This window comes from Lissotriton vulgaris, chromosome 8 (assembly GCF_964263255.1).
Source record: "Lissotriton vulgaris chromosome 8, aLisVul1.2, whole genome shotgun sequence".
NCBI lineage: Eukaryota > Metazoa > Chordata > Amphibia > Caudata > Salamandridae > Lissotriton > Lissotriton vulgaris.
This window is the reverse complement of record NC_141696.1, coordinates 778,607,016-778,629,920: the sequence shown is the minus strand read 5'-3', so window position 1 is coordinate 778,629,920 and position 22,905 is coordinate 778,607,016. Positions and strand designations below refer to the sequence as shown.

Here is a 22,905-nt window from a genome sequence, read left to right as displayed (position 1 = left end):
GTGTCCTCATTAATCAAGCTACCTTAGCGTCCAATCATGTGTCTTGCAAAATAGCATATCACTTGGGTGGAATAGAGAAACGGAATGCCTATTTGGCAGACAAATAATCCCAATCACCCTGAGGAATTTCAGTTTCAAACTCGGACATTTGCACTATTATTGCTGCTTCTCAACTGAATAAAGTTTGTTTAACTTGACTTGATTATAATACAAAGCTTCCATTGAAAAAAAATTACACAACGTGCATGGAGTTTGGAGCAGCCAATGCTTTTATAGATAAACTCATGATGAGGCCATAGATATTTTTAGTTACAAGTTGTGAAAATTATCAAACATATTTTACTACAAATGCATAAAAAAATGCATGTCAAAATTAAAAAATAGGCAATCTGTTCAATTATATAACATTTTAAACCAATGGGTTTCCTCAGCAGTTATATGAAGAGTCAGCGGTTTGAATTCATATACATGATTTCATATGTACATTTGAGCTGCGTGACCTCATAGACTTTACGGGCATCAAATATCTTATTTTTTTCCAGAATCTCGAATTCAGAGGAGGAGATTTTTCTGATTCCCACTTCACTTTGCTGCTAGATTTCAAGAGATCCAAGGACTCCAACATACATTTTGTTTCATTTTGAAGATTGTATTCAATGAGTATAACTTTAGTCTTCCTCTCCACTAGCGACTTGTAGAGTCCACTTTCGAGTTCATACATTACATCATCAGACATATAGTTCCCACTCAGGATTATGATTACTCTTCTGCTCTTGTCAATAAAGCAATTGATATCTTCAACAATGGCTGCAAAAATAAAATATATTTTTTGTAAATTTGAGCAATCATGGCACCATTTGAGGAGATAATTCTTTTTACTTCAATAGCAATTCAGAACACCATTTATTTGCTGGTACTAAAAGAGTTGCCACTTTTTATTTTTTTCATCATTAACCATATCAACAATAGAATAATCAGTTAGCAGAAAGTCTCAGGACGATTTTAATCAATCAAATGCTTTGAATTTCAGACAGAAACCAGGCAAATTCTCACTACAAATTCTTGAGAGAGGTGATTCATTGCTGCGGTTCAAACACACACTTTTGATTTCAGAATGAGAATGATTTCATTTCTTGAGTTATTTGACAGCAACAGTGTAGTTTGACGTAATTACTTAGGGCCTCATATATGAGAAGTGACGCATCGCTGCGTAAAAGCAGCGATGCGTCACTTCTCAGTGTGCCCTCCTTGCCACATGATTGATGTGTCATATTTAATGTATGACGCATCATGTCGCAAGGAGTTACAGATACGTCAGTTTTTCTGACGTATCTGTATGGCGTAAAAGTGACGCATTGCTGGAATGTGTCACAAAAGTGACACAACTCCAGCAATGTGTCGTTTCACATGGGGCAAGCCCCATGTGAAAGAGCCTGCATCAGTGTTACGCCTGCTGCGTGGCAGGCGTAGGAAATTGACACATTTGCGTCCTTGAAGTGGTGCAGTGAAATCTTATAGATTTCACTGCGTCACTTCTATGACCATTTCTTGCTTGAGAACGCCCCCCCCTGCATACATTATACCTGGCGCAGGTATAATGTGGCCAGGGGTTTACAAAGTGACGCATCTACCTAGATGCGCCTCTTTGAAAATATGGTGCAACAAGGCACATTTTTTTACGCTGTTGATACGTCACAAAACGTGACGAACGGGCGGCGTAAAAGTGACGCATGGCCTCATAAATAAGGCCCTCAGTACCTTGACTCATGTGGCTCTGTACAGAACGCAATACAGACAAAATCACATTTCACTCCTGTAATGCTAAAGTTTGCTTTTTTCTCTGGTGAGGTTACAAAATAAACTATTAAAGTATTTGCATGGTTTGAGAGGTTTCCTTTGGAAAGGCTCAGTTATCAAGCACCATATCTGAGGTCCTATTTCCGTTTGGTTTCTTTATAATACCCTCCATTATTTTCTATGGGAGGGTGCTACAATATGAGGAGATGGCCATGTATGGTGCTAGACTTACTACTACGCAAATTTAGTAGTAACTTACACTCTAATTTTGTGGCAAGCCAGAAGCAGTAAACCTACTTAAATGTAGTTTACCCAAAAGTGTAAGTTACCTTTGTGAATCAGGCCCTGAGTGAGGTCCACCGTCAGCACCAAAACTCAACCAAATGACCAAACTCACTGAATTCCTTCCAATTAGTGTTGGGTCACTCCTGTAACGCTAAAGATTGCTTTTTTCTCTGGTGAGGTTACAAAATAAACTATTAAAGTATTTGCATGGTTTGAGAGGTTTCCTTTGGAAAGGCTCAGTTATCAAGCACCATATCTGAGGTCCTATTTCCGTTTGGTTTCTTTATAGTACCCTCAACTCTTGTTCATTTTAATTTGCAATCATTGGCTGTGTCTCCACATATATTGAAAGAAATACTTGCATGATAGAAAAGGATATTTCCAGACACCTAGAAATTTGGTTCTATTTATTATTTATTTTCCCTCTACTTTGCCATAGGGAGACTCTGCAGTCTAGGCAAAGATCTTTGATTCATAGTCCAGGGAAACATAAAAAAGCTGACTTAATTAAAAAATATGTCTTACAAATATTTATGTTAATTATTAATATAAATTCATTTTATATATATATTTTAAATGAAAGTCAAAATAAAAAATGCTTCTGCACTATTAACCTAATTGCAGATTAAAACTTTAATAAATGGAAATATGTTAAAATCAATGAAAACAATTTTTCCGAAGTTTAAATAAAATAATAAATTCCCACATAGAGAAAAAAATTTAGATACATTAATATTCTTTAAAGAAATGTTTAAAATTAAGTAAAACTAATTAATGTGTTTTATACTAATTTTACATTATTTCCCATGAGGGGGCATTTTAATGCTCTACCTCCATTATTTTCTATGGGAGGGTGCTACAATACCAGGAGATGGCCATGTATGGTGCTAATCATACTACTACGCAATTTTAGTAGTAACTTACACTCTAATTTTGTGGCAAGCCAGAAGCAGTAAACCTACTTAAATGTAGTTTACTCAAAAGTGTAAGTTACCTTTGTGAATCAGGCCCTGAGTGAGGTCCACCGTCAGCACCAAAACTCAACCAAATGACCAAACTCACTGACTTCCTTCCAATTAGTGTTGGGTCCACTCCAATCAATCTCAAGAGCTCTTGGACAAACTTCATGAACAGGACCTTTTGTCTTTCGTGGTATTAGGTCTGCATGGCTTGTTTGAATTAACCAATTCTTTAAGTGGTCTTGACTTGTCTGTAGACTGTTTTTCATTTTGTGCAAACAACTGCACCATTTTAGGTCTAGGGCCTAAAACACATTGAACCACATCACCTTGTGAAGACTAGTGTTAATGGGCTGTTGACAGAGTGCCCAAAAAGGGAAATATGTTAGAATCAATTAAAATTATTTTTTTGAAGTTTAAATATAAAAATGAATTCCCAGCTAGAGGAAAAAATGATATGCATTATTATTATTAAAAGTGATGTGTAAAATTAATTAAAATTAATGTAGTTCTTTTCAAATAAAAAGTTAACATTATTTCCATATTAATTGTAATAGCGACAGGGTGATATGTGTTTAAACGTTCAAGTATACTTTTATACATAGGCATGCCGAGCAGGAAGGTTAGTGCTAGGCTCAGTGAACACTGGAGAAATATACAGTGAGAGTGATGTTCAGGAGATTAGCTGTCTTCTTTTTGAACAAGGGACATAAACAAAATGGTATGATGTGGGTGATTATTGTAAAATGTCATTCTTTTATACTGAGACAGAGGTATCCTGAGTGATTTTACTTAAGGTACAAAGATGGATTTCCAAGCTAAGAACACACCAAAGGAAGTCCAAATTATGACATTCTCAGCATTCATTTTAATAACACAATATGTATTCTCTCCCTTTACCAAGTGTATCACCTTCATCTTAAATATTGTAGATTGAAGATAGCTGACTAATCTAGGGACACCTATGTACTGTGTATGAGTATTATTTGCAAGAATAGAGGAATTAGATGTCTCTGTATACAAGCAATATTTCCTGATTCTGCTTTCACACACTCTGCCTACTTCAAAAGACATTCAGATGGAGCCCCACAGAATACAGAAAGACAGTCACCCATGCACTCAACAGCAGGCTTGACTACAGCAACAAACTCTACTAAGGCGTCACCCAGAAACAGCTCAGGAAACTGCAGAACACACAAAACACTGCAGCCAGACTGGTCGATGAAATCCCGGCCACAGTCACATAACACAACACTGGCTTCCAGCCTACAAGAGAATCACCTACATGCTCCTCACACACACCCACAAAGCACTCCATGTTGCTAGACCAGCATATCTGAAGCCCGCTCTCATTCCACATACCTGCCAGACAACTTCACTCCACCCTATTTCCCCTGGCCTCCATCCCATGGATCCATATGACCAGAAAACGTAGATAGATCCTTCACTATCTTGCCACCAAGACCAGGAACACCCTGCCCCTCCACCTGAGGCAATCACTGTCAATGATCCAATTCAGCAAGGGCCGCAAGGCCTGGCTCTTCGACTGAACCTCCACACCCAGGAGGATGAGCAACCCCAACCTCAACACCTTGAGACCCTCACAACTGAGTAGCCATGCTATACAAAAATCCTGATTGATCTGTACTGGGGAAGGAATGCTTTAACCCCTTCAGCGCGGCGCGAATTTTCGCGCTGTGCTGAAGGTTCTAATGAGCCTATCGGCTCATGACGGAACGGTTCCATCATGAGCACAGCTCAACCGATGCTCATGACGGATACGTTCCGTCATGAGCATGGAAGGGGTTAACTTAAGGAAGATTGAGAGCACTAACTTCATGAGCATGTGCCTACTTGACATGCACTCGTTTCATTACCCCTACTATAAATGCTAAGAAAAAACCCATATAAGGGAGGGGTGGGTTCTTAAATCACAGGAGGAGGTTAGATCATCTAAAACTGTAAAAGAGTAAGATACACCTTATGTGTAAATCACATAAATTAGTGCATTGCAATAGAAGCCAAAATCAATTGATCCGTTGATAATCAAAGTACATAATTATTAGATTTATGAGAATTATTCATTTAGAATGATATTCAATTGAATCTCATAAAAACCATACACAGATACAATGTCATTAAAAGACAGTGTGTACAAAACAAATACGACCCCCTTCCTAACATAAAATGATCCTGTCATTAATGCACACACCCTTGCATCATGGAGAAAGAGTGTTAGCATTGACACTAGGCTGCCACAAGTGCACCAGTTCCAGTAGAGTGCAAAACTGTGCCATTTCATTCGCAGACATGGGCCATATCATAAGGGCAGTTCTGCTCCCATGCAACATACGGCAGCAACTTCACTTGCTGTGCTGCAACGTGTGAACTCCTTGAAAATATGCCCCACAGTCTACATGTTTTTACATTATTCTCAACAATAAATTTGGAATTAAATCTATTTACCACACCCAGTAAATACCTCAACCACAGCTAAAGGTATTTAGCAGGTGTAGTACGTATCTCACCCTTTACCCCCAAACTTGTATTCAAGGCCAAAGGAATGGCTTCACAAAGCCATTTGCACACAGAAGGGAACTAGTTTAAAAAAACATGTATATTTGTGTTTTAGAATGCAATGGAAATCCAAACCCTCCTCCTTTTTCTTTCTCTCTCCTTATAGAGAGCGCATGCTTCTCTCATATTCATGCTCTTTCCCCCAATATCCATCCGCTCTTCTTATTCTACCCATTCCATCCCTACTTGCCCAGTATTCCTTGCTTATCCCCTGGCATCAAACACTGCTGCAGCTTGGTGTGCATCTGATTCTCTCTCTCTTTCTCTCCAACCTCTTTCCTTCCACCTTCCTCTCGCTGCCATGATTGGCTGGGGCAATGCACATGTACAATTGGTCTCCTATTTGTTAAGGCAGTAGCCCTGGCCATCCATTTAGGATTTTTTTTCTCTACTTTCAAGATGGCACTCATATTGAGTGTAGATGCAAGACGGCAGCCACCTTTCAACATATAGAAAATAAAGTTCCAATATCTTGAAATATTATTTTTATGCTTCCACGATGGCCCCACATTACATGAAGAAGCCATCTTGGAAATACAATACAGAAAATAATGTTTCAAGATGGTTGAGTGTAATTTTCGATCCTTTCAAGATGTATGTCACATTATATTTAAATGCAACATGAGACCCATTCGATAATAATATTAATGTACTAACTAACATGTTTTGTCTTATTAATATTGTATTACACGACATAATAGATATCTAGGGGAAGTTTGCCAATGTGCTTTTACTATCTATAATCCACTTGCACTAAAACGGCTGCTGCTACGCGGGATTTTCTACTGCGCATGCGTCTGTCATGCCCACGTGACATGCTTGGTGGAAAAACTTTTGCTTCTGCCCAATAGAACTAAGATGGCTGTTATGTGTTCTAATGTGCAAGAAGCTTGCATCGCTGGTTTGCTAAGCTGTTTGTTTTTGCTTAATATCTAATGCAATAGTTAAAAATGAAATATTGGGAATAGAGTGGAAAGAAATGGTATACAGTGCATTCATTTATTCTGTGTTTCTAAAACTGTTTTGTTTCTATTTGTACATGGTTTCGAAATTATGGGCCAAAGGGCCAGATGTAGATGGGAGATTTTGGCCATTTACCGGCCGGTAACGGCCGAATTCGGCCGTTACCGACCGGTAAATGGCCATGGAGATGTAGGGGGATAAAAAACATGCATTTTTGGTAATTTTACCGAATCGATAATTTTACTGATTCAGTAAACTTACAGAATCGGTAAAATTACCGATACTTTACATTTTAACGAATCGGTAAATATACCGGTCGGTAAAATTACCAAAAATGCATGTTTGGTATGTAGGTGCCAATTTTAACATTGACACAGGGCTTTGAAAATCGGTATTTTACCATGCATGGTAAAATACCAATTCACGTGTACATGCACATCTGTGCATGTACACCTGTGCCATGTGGCGCACATACATGCCCTAAGGGCATGTATGTGTGCCACATGGCACACAAGCCTAAAACAGGGGTGCCAGAGGGTGTCAAAGTGACACCCCCTGCACTCTTGCAAAATTCGGTATTTACCGATTCGGTAAATACCGAATCAGTATTTGCTATTGAATCCTATGGGCTTCAAGGCCCATAGGATTCAATAGCAAATACCGATTCGGTATTTACCGAATCGGTAAATACCAATTTTTATCGATTCTGTAAAATTTACCGAATTGGTACCTACATTAGAAATACCTACTCTTAATTACCGAATCGGTAAAATTCGGAAATTAAGAGTCATTATTTCTGATTTTGCTACATCTAGCCCAAAATGCTTTGCTGAACTCCATCTTTGGAGAAACTGAGCCTGTGTGACAAATGTCCTGAAGCCACAGAAGCTGTAGCCTTGAATTATGGCCAAGACGGACATGAAAGGCGGAGAAGAGTGAACTCCTTGCCTTGCCAGAGGAAGCTGAATTGATTAAATTGTTTAAAAGATCATTGATACATTTCACTACCGGGAGGAATAAAGAACATGGGTAGAAAAAGTTATGGGAAGGAACAACTTGGATACAAGATTGACAAGTTGCTTCTAGAAAAGTATGGTGTGATGGCTACTCCTCGTTCTTGTCCAATAAAATTGTGGGATTCACACATTTGCAACATTTGGGGGTGGTACATTGACCTGAAAAATAGTATAACTAGGGTAGGCTTAGTAAGTTAATTTGTCCAACTTGTCCGAATAGCTGACCTGTCACTGACCCAACGAACTCAATAGGTGATCGAGAGCAGAGTTGCTGGTGGAGCACTCTGTCAGAAGATTCGATAACCCAATCGGGGTTCTGGGAGGAGATCGATGACCCAATCGGGGTTCGACTGTAAGCTGCAGAGAGGGTTTACAACGCTGCCGTTTTGAACTTTAACTGTGGTGCTGGTCTTAGCCTGTGGTGATCCTATCCTGATCCAATTTAATCCGTAACCTGTCCTGTTTCTGGCTGGCACCTGTTCTTTCTGCTGGCACCTGTACTTTGGGATTCTATTTCCAGGGTTGGTCATCACACCAAAATAGGTAACTATTAAGTGTGGGTTTGTTATTGTACTGTTTCCCTTTTCTCTGCCCACCCTCTGTTTACATGTTTAATGACATTTTCTCTCCAAGTTATTGCAAATGTTGTTTTAAAATCTACATTAGTCTAAATAGATTAAGAAATTAATTTGAGTTTCATGTTTTATTAATTTTTCAAAGATTTACTTAGATAAAGATTTTAAACCTTTTCCGAGTTTGTGGTTATTTATGAAATGCTAAATGTTGTTACTGCTACCTATTTTCTTTCTAACTCCTTTGATGCTTTTAGAATTTAGGTATCGGTGACTTGGATTGGTAAAATAAATGGTATAAAAATCCAAATGGTAAAAAGAAAAAAAAAATGATTTGAGTGTAGGTTTACCTGTTTTATGTATATATAAACATATCGGCCCAGGTGAGTATGTTGATTAGGTGAGCCTGCGCTCTATCACCATGATGACCAGCCACTTCTACTGGCACCGTTTAACATGGTTTGTCAGAGACAATAGAAGTAAATAAAAAGTATTGTGAAAGCAAGACGAATTGGCATTTACCGTGATTCTTCAATACAGTGACATGACTAGTTAAATAGATGAAACTGACAATGTTGGTAAACTGTATTTAATTCTCACTAATCTGGGATCCTTATTACATAACAGATGTTAGCACCCTGTGTAGAATGTTAAGACTGCCTCAGCCAATCCGATTGCATAGAATTCTGACTCTAACTTCTGTTGTTTGCCAGAGTCCTATGCTCTAAGAGAATGTGAAGAAGGGTTGGAGAGCACACGGAGACAAATGGTCTCATTAGCTCCCTTTGTTGGGTGAGTTTACGGGTATGGATGCTACTACCGTTAATACCCACCTGTAGTTTGAGGCTGACTACCTCCACAGAGGCATCATCTGCAGTAAACACTGTGAGCAGTAATTAAAGAGAAAGGTCTAAAAAATCCCTTGTAATTTTGATCTCAATGTACACAAATATATGTGAATAGATTCTTTGAGTAAAGATAAACATATGCTTTCGTTTCCAAAAAGTGTTAATGAGTAAGGGGCAGAAATATGAAGGCTTTTTTTGTGGCAGCAAAGGGTTCAATTCACAGAATCGTACCATGTGCCCCTCAAAAAGGCCTTTTCTTATCTACAAAACTGAATTGTGATTCAGTGACATTTTACAGAATCGTAATTTACGTTTGCAATCATATACTGATTTTATATTTGGAAGGGGTGTGTTTACTGCGTCACATCCAAATACTGAATCAGATTGGTATGATTTATTGTTTTGTAACCAAACTATGGTCTCAAAATATAAATCTTTTACTACCTTCACAAAGAAGGTGGTCTGCCAGTCGCAAATGAGAAAGGATCCACAAGAGACGGACCCTCTTCTCCTTTCTGAAACTTGACAAAGACATTTTTAAGAGAGGGGGTAGATTAATGCATGAACATCAATTCACCAAAATGCCAGAGGTAGCCATGTAACCTTTATTTTTCACTGATACACACATACACATTTACTAATATACACACACACTCATCACACATTTAAAATAATGTTTTACTTCCCTCAGCTTCCATGAAGGGTCATATTCCAGTAAATTGTGAGTCATTCTTTATTACAATATTTGTAAATAATAAAAAATTATTCACTATTAGTGTAATGAAGAATTGACAAAAACATCAAAATGGAGCTGCCCTTTTGTGCCAGACACTGATTTTGCCACCTCTGTGGCCCGTGGTCGGAAAGGCAATGTTAGCGGTGGCAGGGGGCAAGCAAGGTGTTGCAGCTGTGACCCCTGGTGACCCCTAATTGATGTCTATGGTCCCATGTACCACTGCCTCCTCTTAAAAAATTAAACTTGTACTGTAATTTATTTTATGTCAAATGCATTCCATTTTCCTTATGGAAAATGGGTTGCATAGATTTTTTTTTCATTTAAAAGAAATCACCAACATGGAGGGTTACTTACCTCAGCAGGCTACCATCCATGTGATGGCTGTGATTCCTGGTGGGTCGAATTTTGCAATAAACTTCAATAATTTCAATAATGTAGGCAGAATTGCAACCCACTAGGAATGGGGTATTTGTAAACCGACCTATTAGTACAGAGGTTGGTTCACAAAATACCACAGAGGTCGCAAAAATACTGATCGCAAATTGTTACCAGTTTTTTGCGACCAGGTCTTAGTACATCTGGCCCTAAATGTGAGACCAAAATCGAAAATCAAATATTTCCTTCTTCAATGTGATGTAAAATTTAGTTTCAGAGATTGAACCGTCTTGCTCATATGAGAAATGGGGTATTTCACTTGGTGACGAGGCACATTGTGTGCAAATGTTTAAAATGCCTCAACATGTTTTTCTCTCTTGCTTTGTTTTTCATTAAGGTCCAACTAAATATATTCAAGGTCTTATTTATGAAAGGCTTGTGGCACCGGAGCGTCAATTTTTTTGATGCTTCGGTGGTCCAAGCCTCTCAATTATATCTATGAGGCAACGCAAAGGCACTCTGCATGGCTTTGCATGGCCTCATATATATGGAGTAAGACAGTGCAAGCATCTTCCTTGCCTTACTCTGCTTCAAAGAGGCGTTCCATGGCCTTTGCGGTGGGTTTCCACATGCAACAAACATATATTTTGGCGCTGCCCCAGATTTACTTAAACACGTGAACCTCAACAGCGCCAAAACCTTACGCCTCCCCAAGGCAGATGTAACGAGGGGAGATATTTTTATCTCTCATCGATTTTTACTCTTTTCTCCTCTTATTTTCCTATTTCTGCAACACACATAGAAAGAGGAAAACACCTCTTGGGATTGTTTTTGTGCAGGAAGGTCTGCCTTCCAGCACAAAAACAATCCTGTCTCCATGGTGCAAGGGTGCCTGCATTGGCGCTAGGCTGCAAATTGGGCATCAGATCAGGAGGAAAGGACAGAAATGCACCGTATTTCATGAATACAATGCTTTCCTGCCCTTTCACATTGGTGTAGGGCGGTGCAGCAAGAAGACCTGCATAGCCCAGATTTACTTAAACACGTGAACCTGGACAGCGCCAAAATCTTGCGCCTCCCCAGAGCAGGTGTAACAATGAGAAATATTTTTATTTCTCATTGTTTTTTACGCTTTTCTCCTCTTATTTTCCTATTTCTGCAACACACATAGAAAGAGGAAAACACCTCTTGGGATTGTTTTTTTGCAGGAAGGTCTGCCTTCCAGCACAAAAACAATCCTGTCTCCGTGGTGCAAGGGTGCCTGCATTGGCTCTGGGTCGCAAATTGTGCATCAGATCAGGAGGAAAGGGCAGGAATGCACCATATTTCATGAATACAATGCCTTCCTGTCCTTTCACATTGGTGTAGGGCGGTGCAGCAAGAGACCTGCATAGCTGCCCTATCTCAATTCCTCATAAATGAGGGTCAAAATGTTTAGGGAGGGATCACATAGCATTTTTTTTCTTGCGCTATTAAGGTAGTGCTTGCTCAAAATACTTTTACCACGTTATTAAAACAGATTTATGGGAGTAATACTGTGTGACATGCACATTTGTGCACATTTGTTGTATGCCATTTTGTTGTGCTGGTGATATGTTCTCTTGCTTTTGTGCTCCTGTCTTTTTGTGTTACATTATTAATATGTTAACCAGCTTGAATCAACTGGGTCGGGCGCTGCATCGGAAGTGTCCCAGACCGAGTGAGGGGCGCCCCTGAGGCTGCAGGCCCCAGCAACACAGGAACTTATGCTGCACTAGACTGCACTTGTCCCATTTTGGGTTGGCAGGAGTGCTGTGGCCGGACACCGCTCACACCTAGCTTTGAGATGTGCCACCTTGGCTCTCCTTGTAAGGACCTTCGCGCCCTTTCTTGCCCTTCCATCCTCCTTGTAAGGACCTTCGAGCCCTTCCTTGCCCTTCCATCCTCCCGGCTATTCTCGCTGACATTGAGCGTGCTGCCTCCTGAACTAAAGGCCTGGACACACTATGGGCAGAGGGACAGAGCCAGTATGGACTTCAGCTGTGGTTGCCTCCTGATGCCTGTAGAAAGTGGATTGTGCTTAGACTTAGGACCTAACAAACACAACTCCTCAAAAGTACACTGTACTGGTAACCGCCATGACCATCTGGATGACACCAGGACACCAAGCCTGTGGGGAGGACTACAGCTCTCAGCACTCCATCCAGGAGGCAACACCCCCTTCGCTCTATTAAGCTCCACATGGCCCTGTGGTCGTTGTAATTGCCACTGCCATCAGGTTGACACGAGGACCAGGACGCCTAGCCTGTGGAGAAGACTACAGCTCCTAGCACTCCCTCCAGGAGGCAATGCCCCCTTCGGTCTCTTAAATGCTGCATGAGCCCACAGTGCAGGATGCAGGGGTGATGTGCCACAGCAAGGTCCAAGCCAAGGGCAGGCCTGTCCATGCCCGGCAAAGCTCGGAGGAGGCTGGGTTGGGCCACCCCCATTTATTTTTGCCTCAAGATGATGGGAACATAAGGAGTATACCATCATCAAGCACCAATCCAGGTACTGTTTCATTTGCCCTTCTCTTTTTCAATAACATAGCAGGTGAGACAGCCAAATAAACAGTAAGAAGGATTCACTCCCTCTGGAAGAGATTGATTCCACTAGGCCTGCTGACTGCTTGTCAGAGTCTTAGGTGACACTTGGATTATCACTGTAGAATGGGCATACTGAAGCCCAAATGGAGCCACAAAGGAAGTCAAAAGGTCCGCAGTGAGAACAGCAGCAAATTGTGTGGCGGACAACATAGACACTCTAATTGAAGAAGTCGAAAGCCTACTTAGTGGTCAGAACAAGCATTCTAAAGCATCCAGAAAGTGGCAGACATTTTCCTACAAAAGAACCCCCCCCCCCCCGAAAAAGCCTTCACTCATGCTTCTGGCCTCCAGCAGTACTTCTATGTGTTCAATGCATTCTAGAGACATAAGTAATGGGAAGAAGTTGGAGCCTATTCCCAGTCATGTACCCTCCGATAATGTTTACATTAACTCTAATGATGAGGAAACAGCAGCTCTGGATATTGTATGCCCCAATTGGTTTGACCCTCTTGTTACTAGCATCAACGTCACTGCCAACAGGAACACTAGTGACATCATACCCACCCCTATGGCTTGTGAGGCAGAGGCTAAGAGACGGAAGGGAAACAGTTTAATAAAAGCGGACATCCATTTTATCCACAGTGAACTGAGTGAGCTCAAAATAACTGCTAAGCAACTAAATTTGAGGTGCTTTCACTGAGAATGACAATAGGGGCCCTCACAGATCAGCTTAGCAGGACATGCCCAGGCATAAGTAGAGAGATGGGATTGGGCAACATTTCTTACCAGCAGAGTAAAGATTGGGTGGACAGGGGTGGTGGAAATAGCAGAACAGGGATTGTTATACAACCTACGACTATAGTTCCCCGATTACACCTGAAATTCACCACACTGACCTGCAGGATGCCCTAACTGAGAGGAGTTTGCTGGGAAAACTTCAGCATTCTGTAATCCACACAAAGGTTCAGGCTGTTTTTGTGACCAAGGTGGGATGCAAGGGAAAATCAATTCTGTAATAGGACGCCAATCTGCAATGGCTCCGAAAGGGGTACTAGATCCAAATTTATTTAACGGAAGATCATGTACTGATGGTGAGGTCCCTAGGCCCTGGCAGGGGGTCAGTCATTACAGCCCCTTGGAATTGTCAAGAGGGGCTAGAAAGTGTTATGACAAATGTACACAAACTGGCATGTGCATCAGGAGAAACAAATGAAGCCTTGATTAACAAAGTCATCCATTCGATAAGACAGGTGAGGTAATGCCATTCAGCCATAAGATCAGATGTAATAATTGCAAAATGCTGTTCCACAGATAAGGAATTAGATTACATCACATTGAATCTGGTTGGTGGTGACATAGCAGATGGTGTAGTTATTCTGTACCTGCGTACTCTACCACCCAACAGATTGCTGATCCAGTTTATTCATTCCCCGCAAAGCACGGCCCTTGCAACTGAACCGAAGCATGGGAGACAAATCAACAGCATCCATAATAAAACTCCCAAGGGACATGCACAGGGACTGTCTCCTCACTGTGTCACAATAAATTCACCCAGCCGGGGTCAGCATGAACAGTGAAGTGGAGGGGCAGTCCCTTACTCCAATGACCATATTTCCAACCACCACAACTTGTTAGACCAGCCAAGAAGAATGACAACCTCCTCCAAACCCAGAGTCTACTAAGAAACTGAGACTATTGACCTGGAACTTAGCAGGTCTCAGGTCTAATATTGTTTGTGAAGAGTGGGGGAAGTTAGTGGACAATTTTGACATATGCCTTTTTCCAGAGCCATGGGCATTCATACGGGGATGGCTACAGAGAACCACCCCTCTGTGCAACCGTAGGTGACGCTGCTCCGCCCTCCCGCAATGGTGGTTCGGTGTTTCGGCGTTTTTGAGTGATGCACATCTTACACATCGCGCTCTGGGGCCACTGAAGTGGTGAATTTTTGCGGACGTTCTGACCGCAAATCTAATGGCTATAACGCCCCCTTTCCTAGGCGCTGGATTCCGAAGTTCTGCGCTGCAGCAGGATCCTTGCAACACTAGTTTTGAGAGGTCGAAGAAGAGCAACATTTATCTTTGATTCAAGTAGCTGGAGGGCCAATTGAGGTTCAAAAATCTATGGGAAACACACCTGCGTCAGCAAAGGATCAACAAGGTGCTAAGGATTTTCCACTTTTCCTAAGCAAGGCATCTATGTTTGCTCCCCCTAACCCTTCAACGAAATCTCAAGAAACATCGGGAGAATTGTTAAAGGCTGCGTCTCAGGCTCTGCTGTCTCCACCACCAGTTCAAATGCTTGATCAAGTTTCAGCTACTTCTTTAAAAGAAGGTATGCCAACACCAGGCCAGGGTAACTTCCAGAATGATTCAGCAGAATTGCCAGCTGCATTACCAGCATTAATAACATGTATGATGCAGAATCATACTCAGCCAGTGTTCCTTGTGCCTGAAGACAAATATTTATCGCCAGTAGAGGTTCAAAAACAGCCACAGGCTTTACTCCTGCCTCAAACACAGAGCAGACTGCCTGGTGACAGTAGCCTAGAGGTGGAGGACTCACTAACTGGAAATCAAAAGTCGAATGGAAATGCCTCTTGGATTAGCTGCAATCCCGAGACAAAAGGCAGCTTTTCACTGCAGATGGAGATAAAGGATAGGCTGAATCTTATCCTTGAAGAGATCAGGGAGATGAAAAAAACAAAAAATATTGAGATTGCCTCCCTCCACCAGTGGCTCGGTAAAATTGAGGAAGCTGTGGCTTGTTTTCTAGCCAGACCGCAGGAGGCAGAAACAAGAATCGAATTGCTAGAAGATCAGATGAGCGACATGTGTTTGAAGACGAGTGAAGCGGTAAAAAGTAGATATATTCCGGAAAATAAACTTGAGGAACTCGAGAACCACTTTAGAAGATCCAATCTTCAAATCTTAGGGGTCCCCAAAAGAATTGAGAGGGTTCAGACTCTTCAATAGGCTGATACATTCATTAAACAAAAAGTCCTTCTGGAATTTAATGGAGAGTTAACCATTACGAGGGTGCCTCTGGTAAATTCAAAGATACCACAAACAATTTTATGGAACTTTGCTGACTTTCGTGTTAAAGAGAGCATTTTAGCGAAGGACATAGACAATTTCTTATAAATTAGTCTGTTAAATGTCGCATTTTTGCTGACATTTCAGCTGCTTCAGCACGTAGGCGTGAGGAATTCGTAAAGATGCTATATCTGTTTAAAGCTCAGGGTACCCAGGCCCCAATAGCGCAACAATCTAAGCTCCGTGTTTTGGTGAAAGGGACGTTTCATCTCTTCTCTAACCTATAAGATGCCCAGGGCTTACTGGAAGAAATCTCCTCTAGAAAATGAAAATGACTCATGGGTGGAAGTTAACATTTTGGCATTGCTGGCGGGGGGTAAAGAGTGGCTAAGTCACCGAGGATGTAATTATATGACACCCAACAGGTGTGTAGGGTGGGCTGAAATGTGGCTAGCGTGGCCAGAGGGGTTTTCCACATTTCTGGGGGAGGGTGTGCAGGGTGGTGGGGGTTGGGAACATAGCAGTAAAATTGAGCAGGTGAAACATGAATTGTATCAGTCATGTATCCAAGCTATGAAGAGATTGTACAGAGAGGCGAGGTTTCTTGAGGAAAATTTCAGAGTAGACAAAGTAGGGATAGGTTAATGGGGATGGATCAAATGTCAAAAGATATAAAAATGCTAACGTGTAACGTCAATGGATTATTAAATCCACGTAAATGTTCCACTTTTTTAAATTGGCTAGCATCCCTTTCTCCAGAAATAATATTTTTGCAAGAAACTTATTTTAGGACAGACACTCCAAAAATAGCATTACCTAAGAAATATTCTTTGGCGTATTTCGTGTCAGCTAATTTAGCGGTAAGTGGGGTAGGAATCCTCTTACCAAATAAACTACATTGGCAGGTTAAGGAGGTTTTGCGATATGGAAAAGGGAGATGGTTATGGCTGAAGGTTAAACTAGAAGGGATTGGGCTAAATTTTGTCAATTATTATGGCCCCATAGATGATGATACTGTGGCGCTTGATCGAATTTATCAACTTGCAGTAACCACGGAAGGCATAATGATTTTGGGGGGAGATTTTAGTTATATACAGAATCTGGCTTTAGACACCTCAAATAAGATCAAACAACAGTTCAATTCTAAGACTGCAAAGCTGTTAAAGAATTTTGCTTTGACGGACCCGTGGAGGCTGGGACACCCTGGTGTCGCTCAATTTACATGCTATTCCTCGAGGTATAGAACGACTTCTCGCTTGGATTTTTTCTTGTTGATAAACTGCTGGCTAACTGCAAGTCAGAGATAGTGGTTAATTCCTTTTCTGATCATTCAGTAGTTTCCTTCATACTAAAACTGAGGATAAAACCAAAAGAGGGAGCAAGATATCAGTTTGACAAATCCTTATTGGAAGACAACATTTGGGTGGCCGAGACAAAAAATGTATTCAGGAATTTTTTCCGTTGAATGTAAATACTTCCCCAATATTTGTTGTATGGGAGGCATTCAAAGACACCTTCAGAGGACAGACGATAGCCTATAAACTCAGGTTAAATGTTCAACGCAGACAAAAGATCTCATAATTACAGTGTGCAGTAGAGGAGGCGAGACAAAACCTAGATTCGATTGGGATCCCAGAACATACGTTCAAAATAGTACAACAAGAATTGATAGGAGCCTAAGATCGCTTGAAAGATTTTTCTTGTTAGAAGTGATCACAGGCAGCAGGCCTATCAACAAAAGGTCTATGAGGAGAGTCAGCAAATTGGCAGATTCCTGTCTTGGTCTACGAAAAGTAAGAACGCAGCGCTGACTGTAAGCCAGATTAGAAATCCTTCTGCTAACCTGCTTGCAAAGGATAAACAGGCAATATCCGGGGTATTCCTTTGCCATTTTAAACAAATCTATGCAGACACATTAGTAGTTGAGGACTCAGAATTACAGTCCTATCTAGAATTATTGGAGTTACCCCAGATATCCCAGCAGCATACCGAGATGCTGAATAAAGCAAAAGAAAAATCTGAAATTTGTGAAGTATTCGGGAGTATGTCCAACGCAAAGGCTAGCGGATCAGATGGGATGCCGGTTGAAGTGTTTAAGGCATTCCTGGGAGGGCTGATGGCCACTAATACACATTTTCTCATGCAAGTAGCTTGATTTTTTTCAACTAATAAAACAAAAACGGCTATCTTAATTATGGATGTGGAAAAGGCTTATGATTTGGTGGATTGGTGCGCTTTATTTGCGATTTTAAATACGTTTGGTTTTTCTGTCCAGCTGATGCAAATGCAAAAAAATCTATATAGCCAGGCGGAAGCAAAGATTGTTTCAATGGTGCGGAGGTCGGGAAAGTGAGTATTAAATGAGGCACATGTTAGGGGTGTCCTTTATCCCCTCTATTGTTTGCTCTGTTTATAGAACCCTTAGCTGTTAAAATTAGTTATAATTTGTTGATCGTGCCACCTATTAAAAATATGCCCAAAATTAAGTTGTATGCAGACGATATAATTTTATATCTTAAAGGTGAAGAGTCCTGCATACAGAATGAAATGGAGGAAATCCAAAAATTTACAAGGGTAGGTGGGTATAAAATCCATCCGGCAAAAACGGAGGTCCTTATGTTTCATTCAGCTCCGTCTGATCTTCCCGCATCAATATATACTCGAGGGCCACACCCTATTAGGTACTTAGGCATTTATGTCACAAACAACTATGACAAACTATCGGGAAAATGGACCTTGCTGACTTTATCTCCGATAGGCTGAGTGTCCATGGTTATGATGTCAGTGCTTCCGCTATTTCAGTTTCTTTTTAGTAATCTTCCTATGAAAATTCCAAGTGTCTGACTCCGGACCACAGGGTTCACAGTTCGATCCCCGGCTCCGACGGCAGGTTAGCCCAGCACTATGTGACTCTGGGCAATAGCTTGCTTAATCTTCCCAAGGGCCCCCAGCGCCAGGATACTTCCGTTGGAGGTAGCTGTGTGCTTTATAAAAAAATGCTTCTGATATTTACAGCAAGTGCCGAAGGAAGCCGGCCCTCCAGCTGATACACTGATAGAGAGGCTGCATTTCTCTTGGCGAGAATCCAGCTCCAGTGTTTCCAAGCTCCCCTCGCGGGGTCCTTCCCGCGTACTAGACTTAGGTGAGGTACATTGGGGAAGGCGTATTTTAAAAGCACCAGTTGAGTACTTTTAGCCATTGTTATTTATGTATGTATTTATATATGGTTTAGGAACCATACAATGCTCTTACAGTTTTTTTTAACAATATTGTTCTCGCTGTATGCATTATACTTTGCAGTCTGCATTACAATTATAGCTGTTCACTTTTCTTGCGTGAGAAAGAAGACTGTTCAATAAAACCTTGTATTGAAAACTCCCATCTCTCTATTTCTCTGCATCTCTGTAGAAACAAAGCATGCACGAGTGACTGAGTGAAATACTTATCTATTGTTTCTGCGACTCTGGAAGCCAGTTAAGAACGGGAAGGTAGCATTTCAAGTTGCCTCTCTCCCTCTTAAATAAGGGTGGAGGGCTGGCAACGGGTGATCCACCTCTTATCAAGAGCTCAGTCCCACATACAAAAGTATTGTAAAACAAGGATTGACCATATCCTGCTTGATGTTAGCCTTGGGTGCAAGCTAATGAAAATGAGGGTAACTGAGAAATTGGATAGTGACCACTATGCCTTGACTCTAGAATTATCTGACGTGTTCACTCCCTACCAGCCTTGCTCAGAGAGTCGCTTACCCACTCTAACTGTTCTTAGCAACAACAGAAGGAGGGTCAAATGGTGATTGAGAGGAGCACTGACACTCTGTCACAAATGTATAATATAGTAGTCCACTCACCGGTTGACTTGGGCAGGGAATGGAGATGCAACCTCTGGTGGACATATTCATGAGTTTACTGAGTAACCTAAACAAGCACTTGCAGTGTGATAGGTCTCGCATTTGCGAGTGTTTGACCTATTGGCGTTGTAAATAATAATGCATTTTATGTATGTGTTTATACATCCTGAAGGCGAGGCGTAAACACCGATTGCAAGTTTCGTAAGCACATAAAATAAAAGGTAGTATCATTTACAATGCAAATAGATCAACCTTTCGCACATGTGAGACCTAATGCACTGCAAGTACTTGTTGCCTTTAGGTTTACCCGTATTTCTGCAAACTATCTCCTGCATGCAAATAAATGGCAATTGTAGATTTCAGGTTATGTTTGAGAAATTAATTTTAATTATCTGGAATACTACTTTACGCTTCAAAGAATCGTTCATCAAGAACAGTGTTGGTTTTCTACCACTGTGTTGCTTTTTCGCTGTTCTGATGTTTGCAAAATGTTCTCTAACAAGTGTAAATGGCATGTATACTGTTTCTTTACTTCAGCGTGCTGATTCATGCATTTTCACAACCTACTGCCACTGTTCTGACAAGGGAAGGGACAAATAAATGATAGTATTAATCATGTGATATTGTTTAGCAAGGTTGTCCTAAACTGAATCACGTTTTTTTGAAGTATATTGCACTTTAAAAACTAACTTCTTGCTTATGTTATGTAAAAAAATTATATCAAAATATAGCAGTTTCGATGAGATTTTCTCCTCATTAAATTCATTTACCAATGGCAGAGGTTTTTATTTGCGTCCTGCGGAGTGTGGCGTTGCCGCCAAAGTACCACCGAGTGCAAATTTCCGGACAATAGAAGCAGAAAATATAAGAACGGAAAGTTGTCCTGCAGTGAGCACTGCCACTGAAATACTAATAATAAACCAAGCTATGGCCATGGTTCGAATGACAGAAATTTAAATCTGGGACCAGGGAGACTTGCTGGGTTGTCTTTCAGATGAGTAAACCACATGTTTATGAAAACGTATTTTTTCAGGAAAATGTAGTCTAAAAGCTTAAATAAATCGAGAGCCATCCACTTAAAAAGAAACAGATGTGACACAAGTGGCATTTCGCAGCGAAAATCGAAATCCGAATCCATTGATCATGGGCAAGCACTATTGATAGCTGGCACTTGCTTTGAGTTGCTACATTGCATTACTTTATGCCATCTGAAGTCACTGACACCTGCGCTGGAAGTCACAGAGTGACCGGATATTATTGTGGAATGAACATTGTGAACCGAACTAGCACATATTCTGTGCACTTCACAGAAATACTGCAAGACCCTGCAAGCACAGGCACCAGGCATGCTGCTGCGGCTTCAGATGGCGCCTCCCTTCGCAGCTCGCCTGGCACACTGGGTGGGGGTCAAACAGAGGCCATGCCTCTCCACCATAGGATCTTGCATGATGCATCTGATGCCGACTAGGAGCTAGAGAACTGTATGTTGACAAGAGTGTATTCAGTAGATGTCAATCTAAACCATTGTTAGTCATGCTTATACAACAATGCCCCTTTCAGAGGCCGCTCCATCAGTACTCGACCAGAGTAAAAAGGGTGGACAGAGCTATTCCAAACCACAAAAATGCTTGTAGTAAGGAGCACAACCCAACCGAAGTATCTCCGGTACACAACACGCAGCAACCGCTCATATCCATAAAGTCTGAGATGGCGCTTGATTTCAAAAAGTTGCCAGATGCGATAATATTACTTGTCCAAAAAAGTAAGCTGTGTCCCTTACATGTCCTGAGTCTGGCAAAACTCGTAATATCCCTGTGCCTTAAAAATAACCACAACATGACCTTGTAATGCAACTGGTGCTCATGCAAACTGGTCCAATACCTGCAAATCAAGTTGGCGGTATATTAAACTGCAAAAGAACAATACATCAGGGACACACAACCCACCCCAAGATTTTTTTAAATGAGGCAAGCCACTAAAAATGTCAGAATAAACATAGGAGTACAGCGCATTTCCTGATTCGGTAGGCTGCACCAAAGCTCCAAGCTCCATGCATGCAGGCAGGCGCACAGTGTGATTCCAGATTCAAGTCCATAAGCTTTTATGTACAGCATAAACGATCAAAAACTGAACACACATGGACACAAGATTATGATAGGCACAACAAACATCCTATTAAACAAATCAACCACCAGAATCTTTAAACAAGCATGGTGCCTGCCGAGGTCTTCATCCCCAGCACAAGTCAGAGTAGAACTTGGCCTGCTAGATCATAACAGCGTTGAGCCTGGCACATTTATTAAGTTCTGCAACAGACTGCACAACTTCTGGAATGGCAATCTTGAGGGCAAACTTTGGAATGAAATATCGACCAGCACATGTAGCCAAAAATATCGGCACCACATGGCCCACTCACTACAGCTACTCGGAGTCATGGAATATTAGGGAACAAACCCATCACAACAGGCATTGAAGACCGTAATCAAGCAAAGTGTTCGGCTCTGGTTTTTTCACGGGGCTAAACTATCCAGAAGGAAACACGCCTGGGCTGTTGTCTCCAATTACAAACCGGGGGCTGAGTCATCCTATCTATCAAGCACATACTCACTCTTTTGGAAGGTTAAGTTCATAGCCCTAAGGCTGGGCGAGTGGCCTTTTGTTGAACACGTATCTTGTACTGTAGTGGAATGTGTTGTCTATTTCCATGCTTAGACGTCACTGTCATCAGCCAATGTTATTAGGGCTATATATGTGACGTCACAGCTGTCAATTGCCATCTGACAGCTGTCACGCTACTGACTCCCAGCTATTTCCCCAGGCTCCCCGTGGGGCTTTGTATTTAATAAACCAACTTATAATTCATACTAGTAGTGTCAATATTGGCCCCCACTACAATTGGCGACGAGGACGTGGAGATCAAAGGCCCACGGATGACGACGTTGAATCTGCATACCGAACCGCACCTTTGAACGAATATTGGTAGGGGAATTGCTGGTACATGTATAGTTGTGGGAATTATCGAGGAAATATGAACTGGAAGTAAGTGCGCTAAAGGCATTTAACGCTGCGCAGACAGTGAAGTTGTGAGGAGTTCTGCGAATGCGTACTAGTCTTCAGTGTAGCGCTCAGTCTTTGACGCGCACGAGCCAGTAACAGAGCGCGCAAATTTACGAACAAAAAGAATAATCATATCGAGTAAACTGATGAGGATGCTTAACTCTTTCTTAGCCGCCTCTGTGTTGGATCTGTAGGTCCTGAGGGAAATTGCCGGCACGGTGAAATATTCCTCTCAGATGGTCGCGTGAGGCATTCTGGGAGGAAACAGCAA

The 22,905-nt window shown here is 41.4% G+C and overlaps 1 protein-coding gene across 1 annotated transcript in view; it reads right to left on the bottom strand.

Annotated features, from left to right (window-relative positions):
- Positions 1-248: 248 nt before the first annotated feature.
- LOC147697975 (interleukin-18 receptor 1-like) overlaps positions 249-22,905 on the bottom strand; it is a 543,176-nt gene continuing 520,519 nt past the window's right edge. The window contains exon 10 of the mRNA XM_086933381.1: positions 249-807. Within this exon, the coding sequence (XP_086789507.1) occupies positions 461-807 (347 nt within the window). The 3' untranslated portion in view covers positions 249-460. The remainder of the gene's footprint in view (positions 808-22,905) is intronic.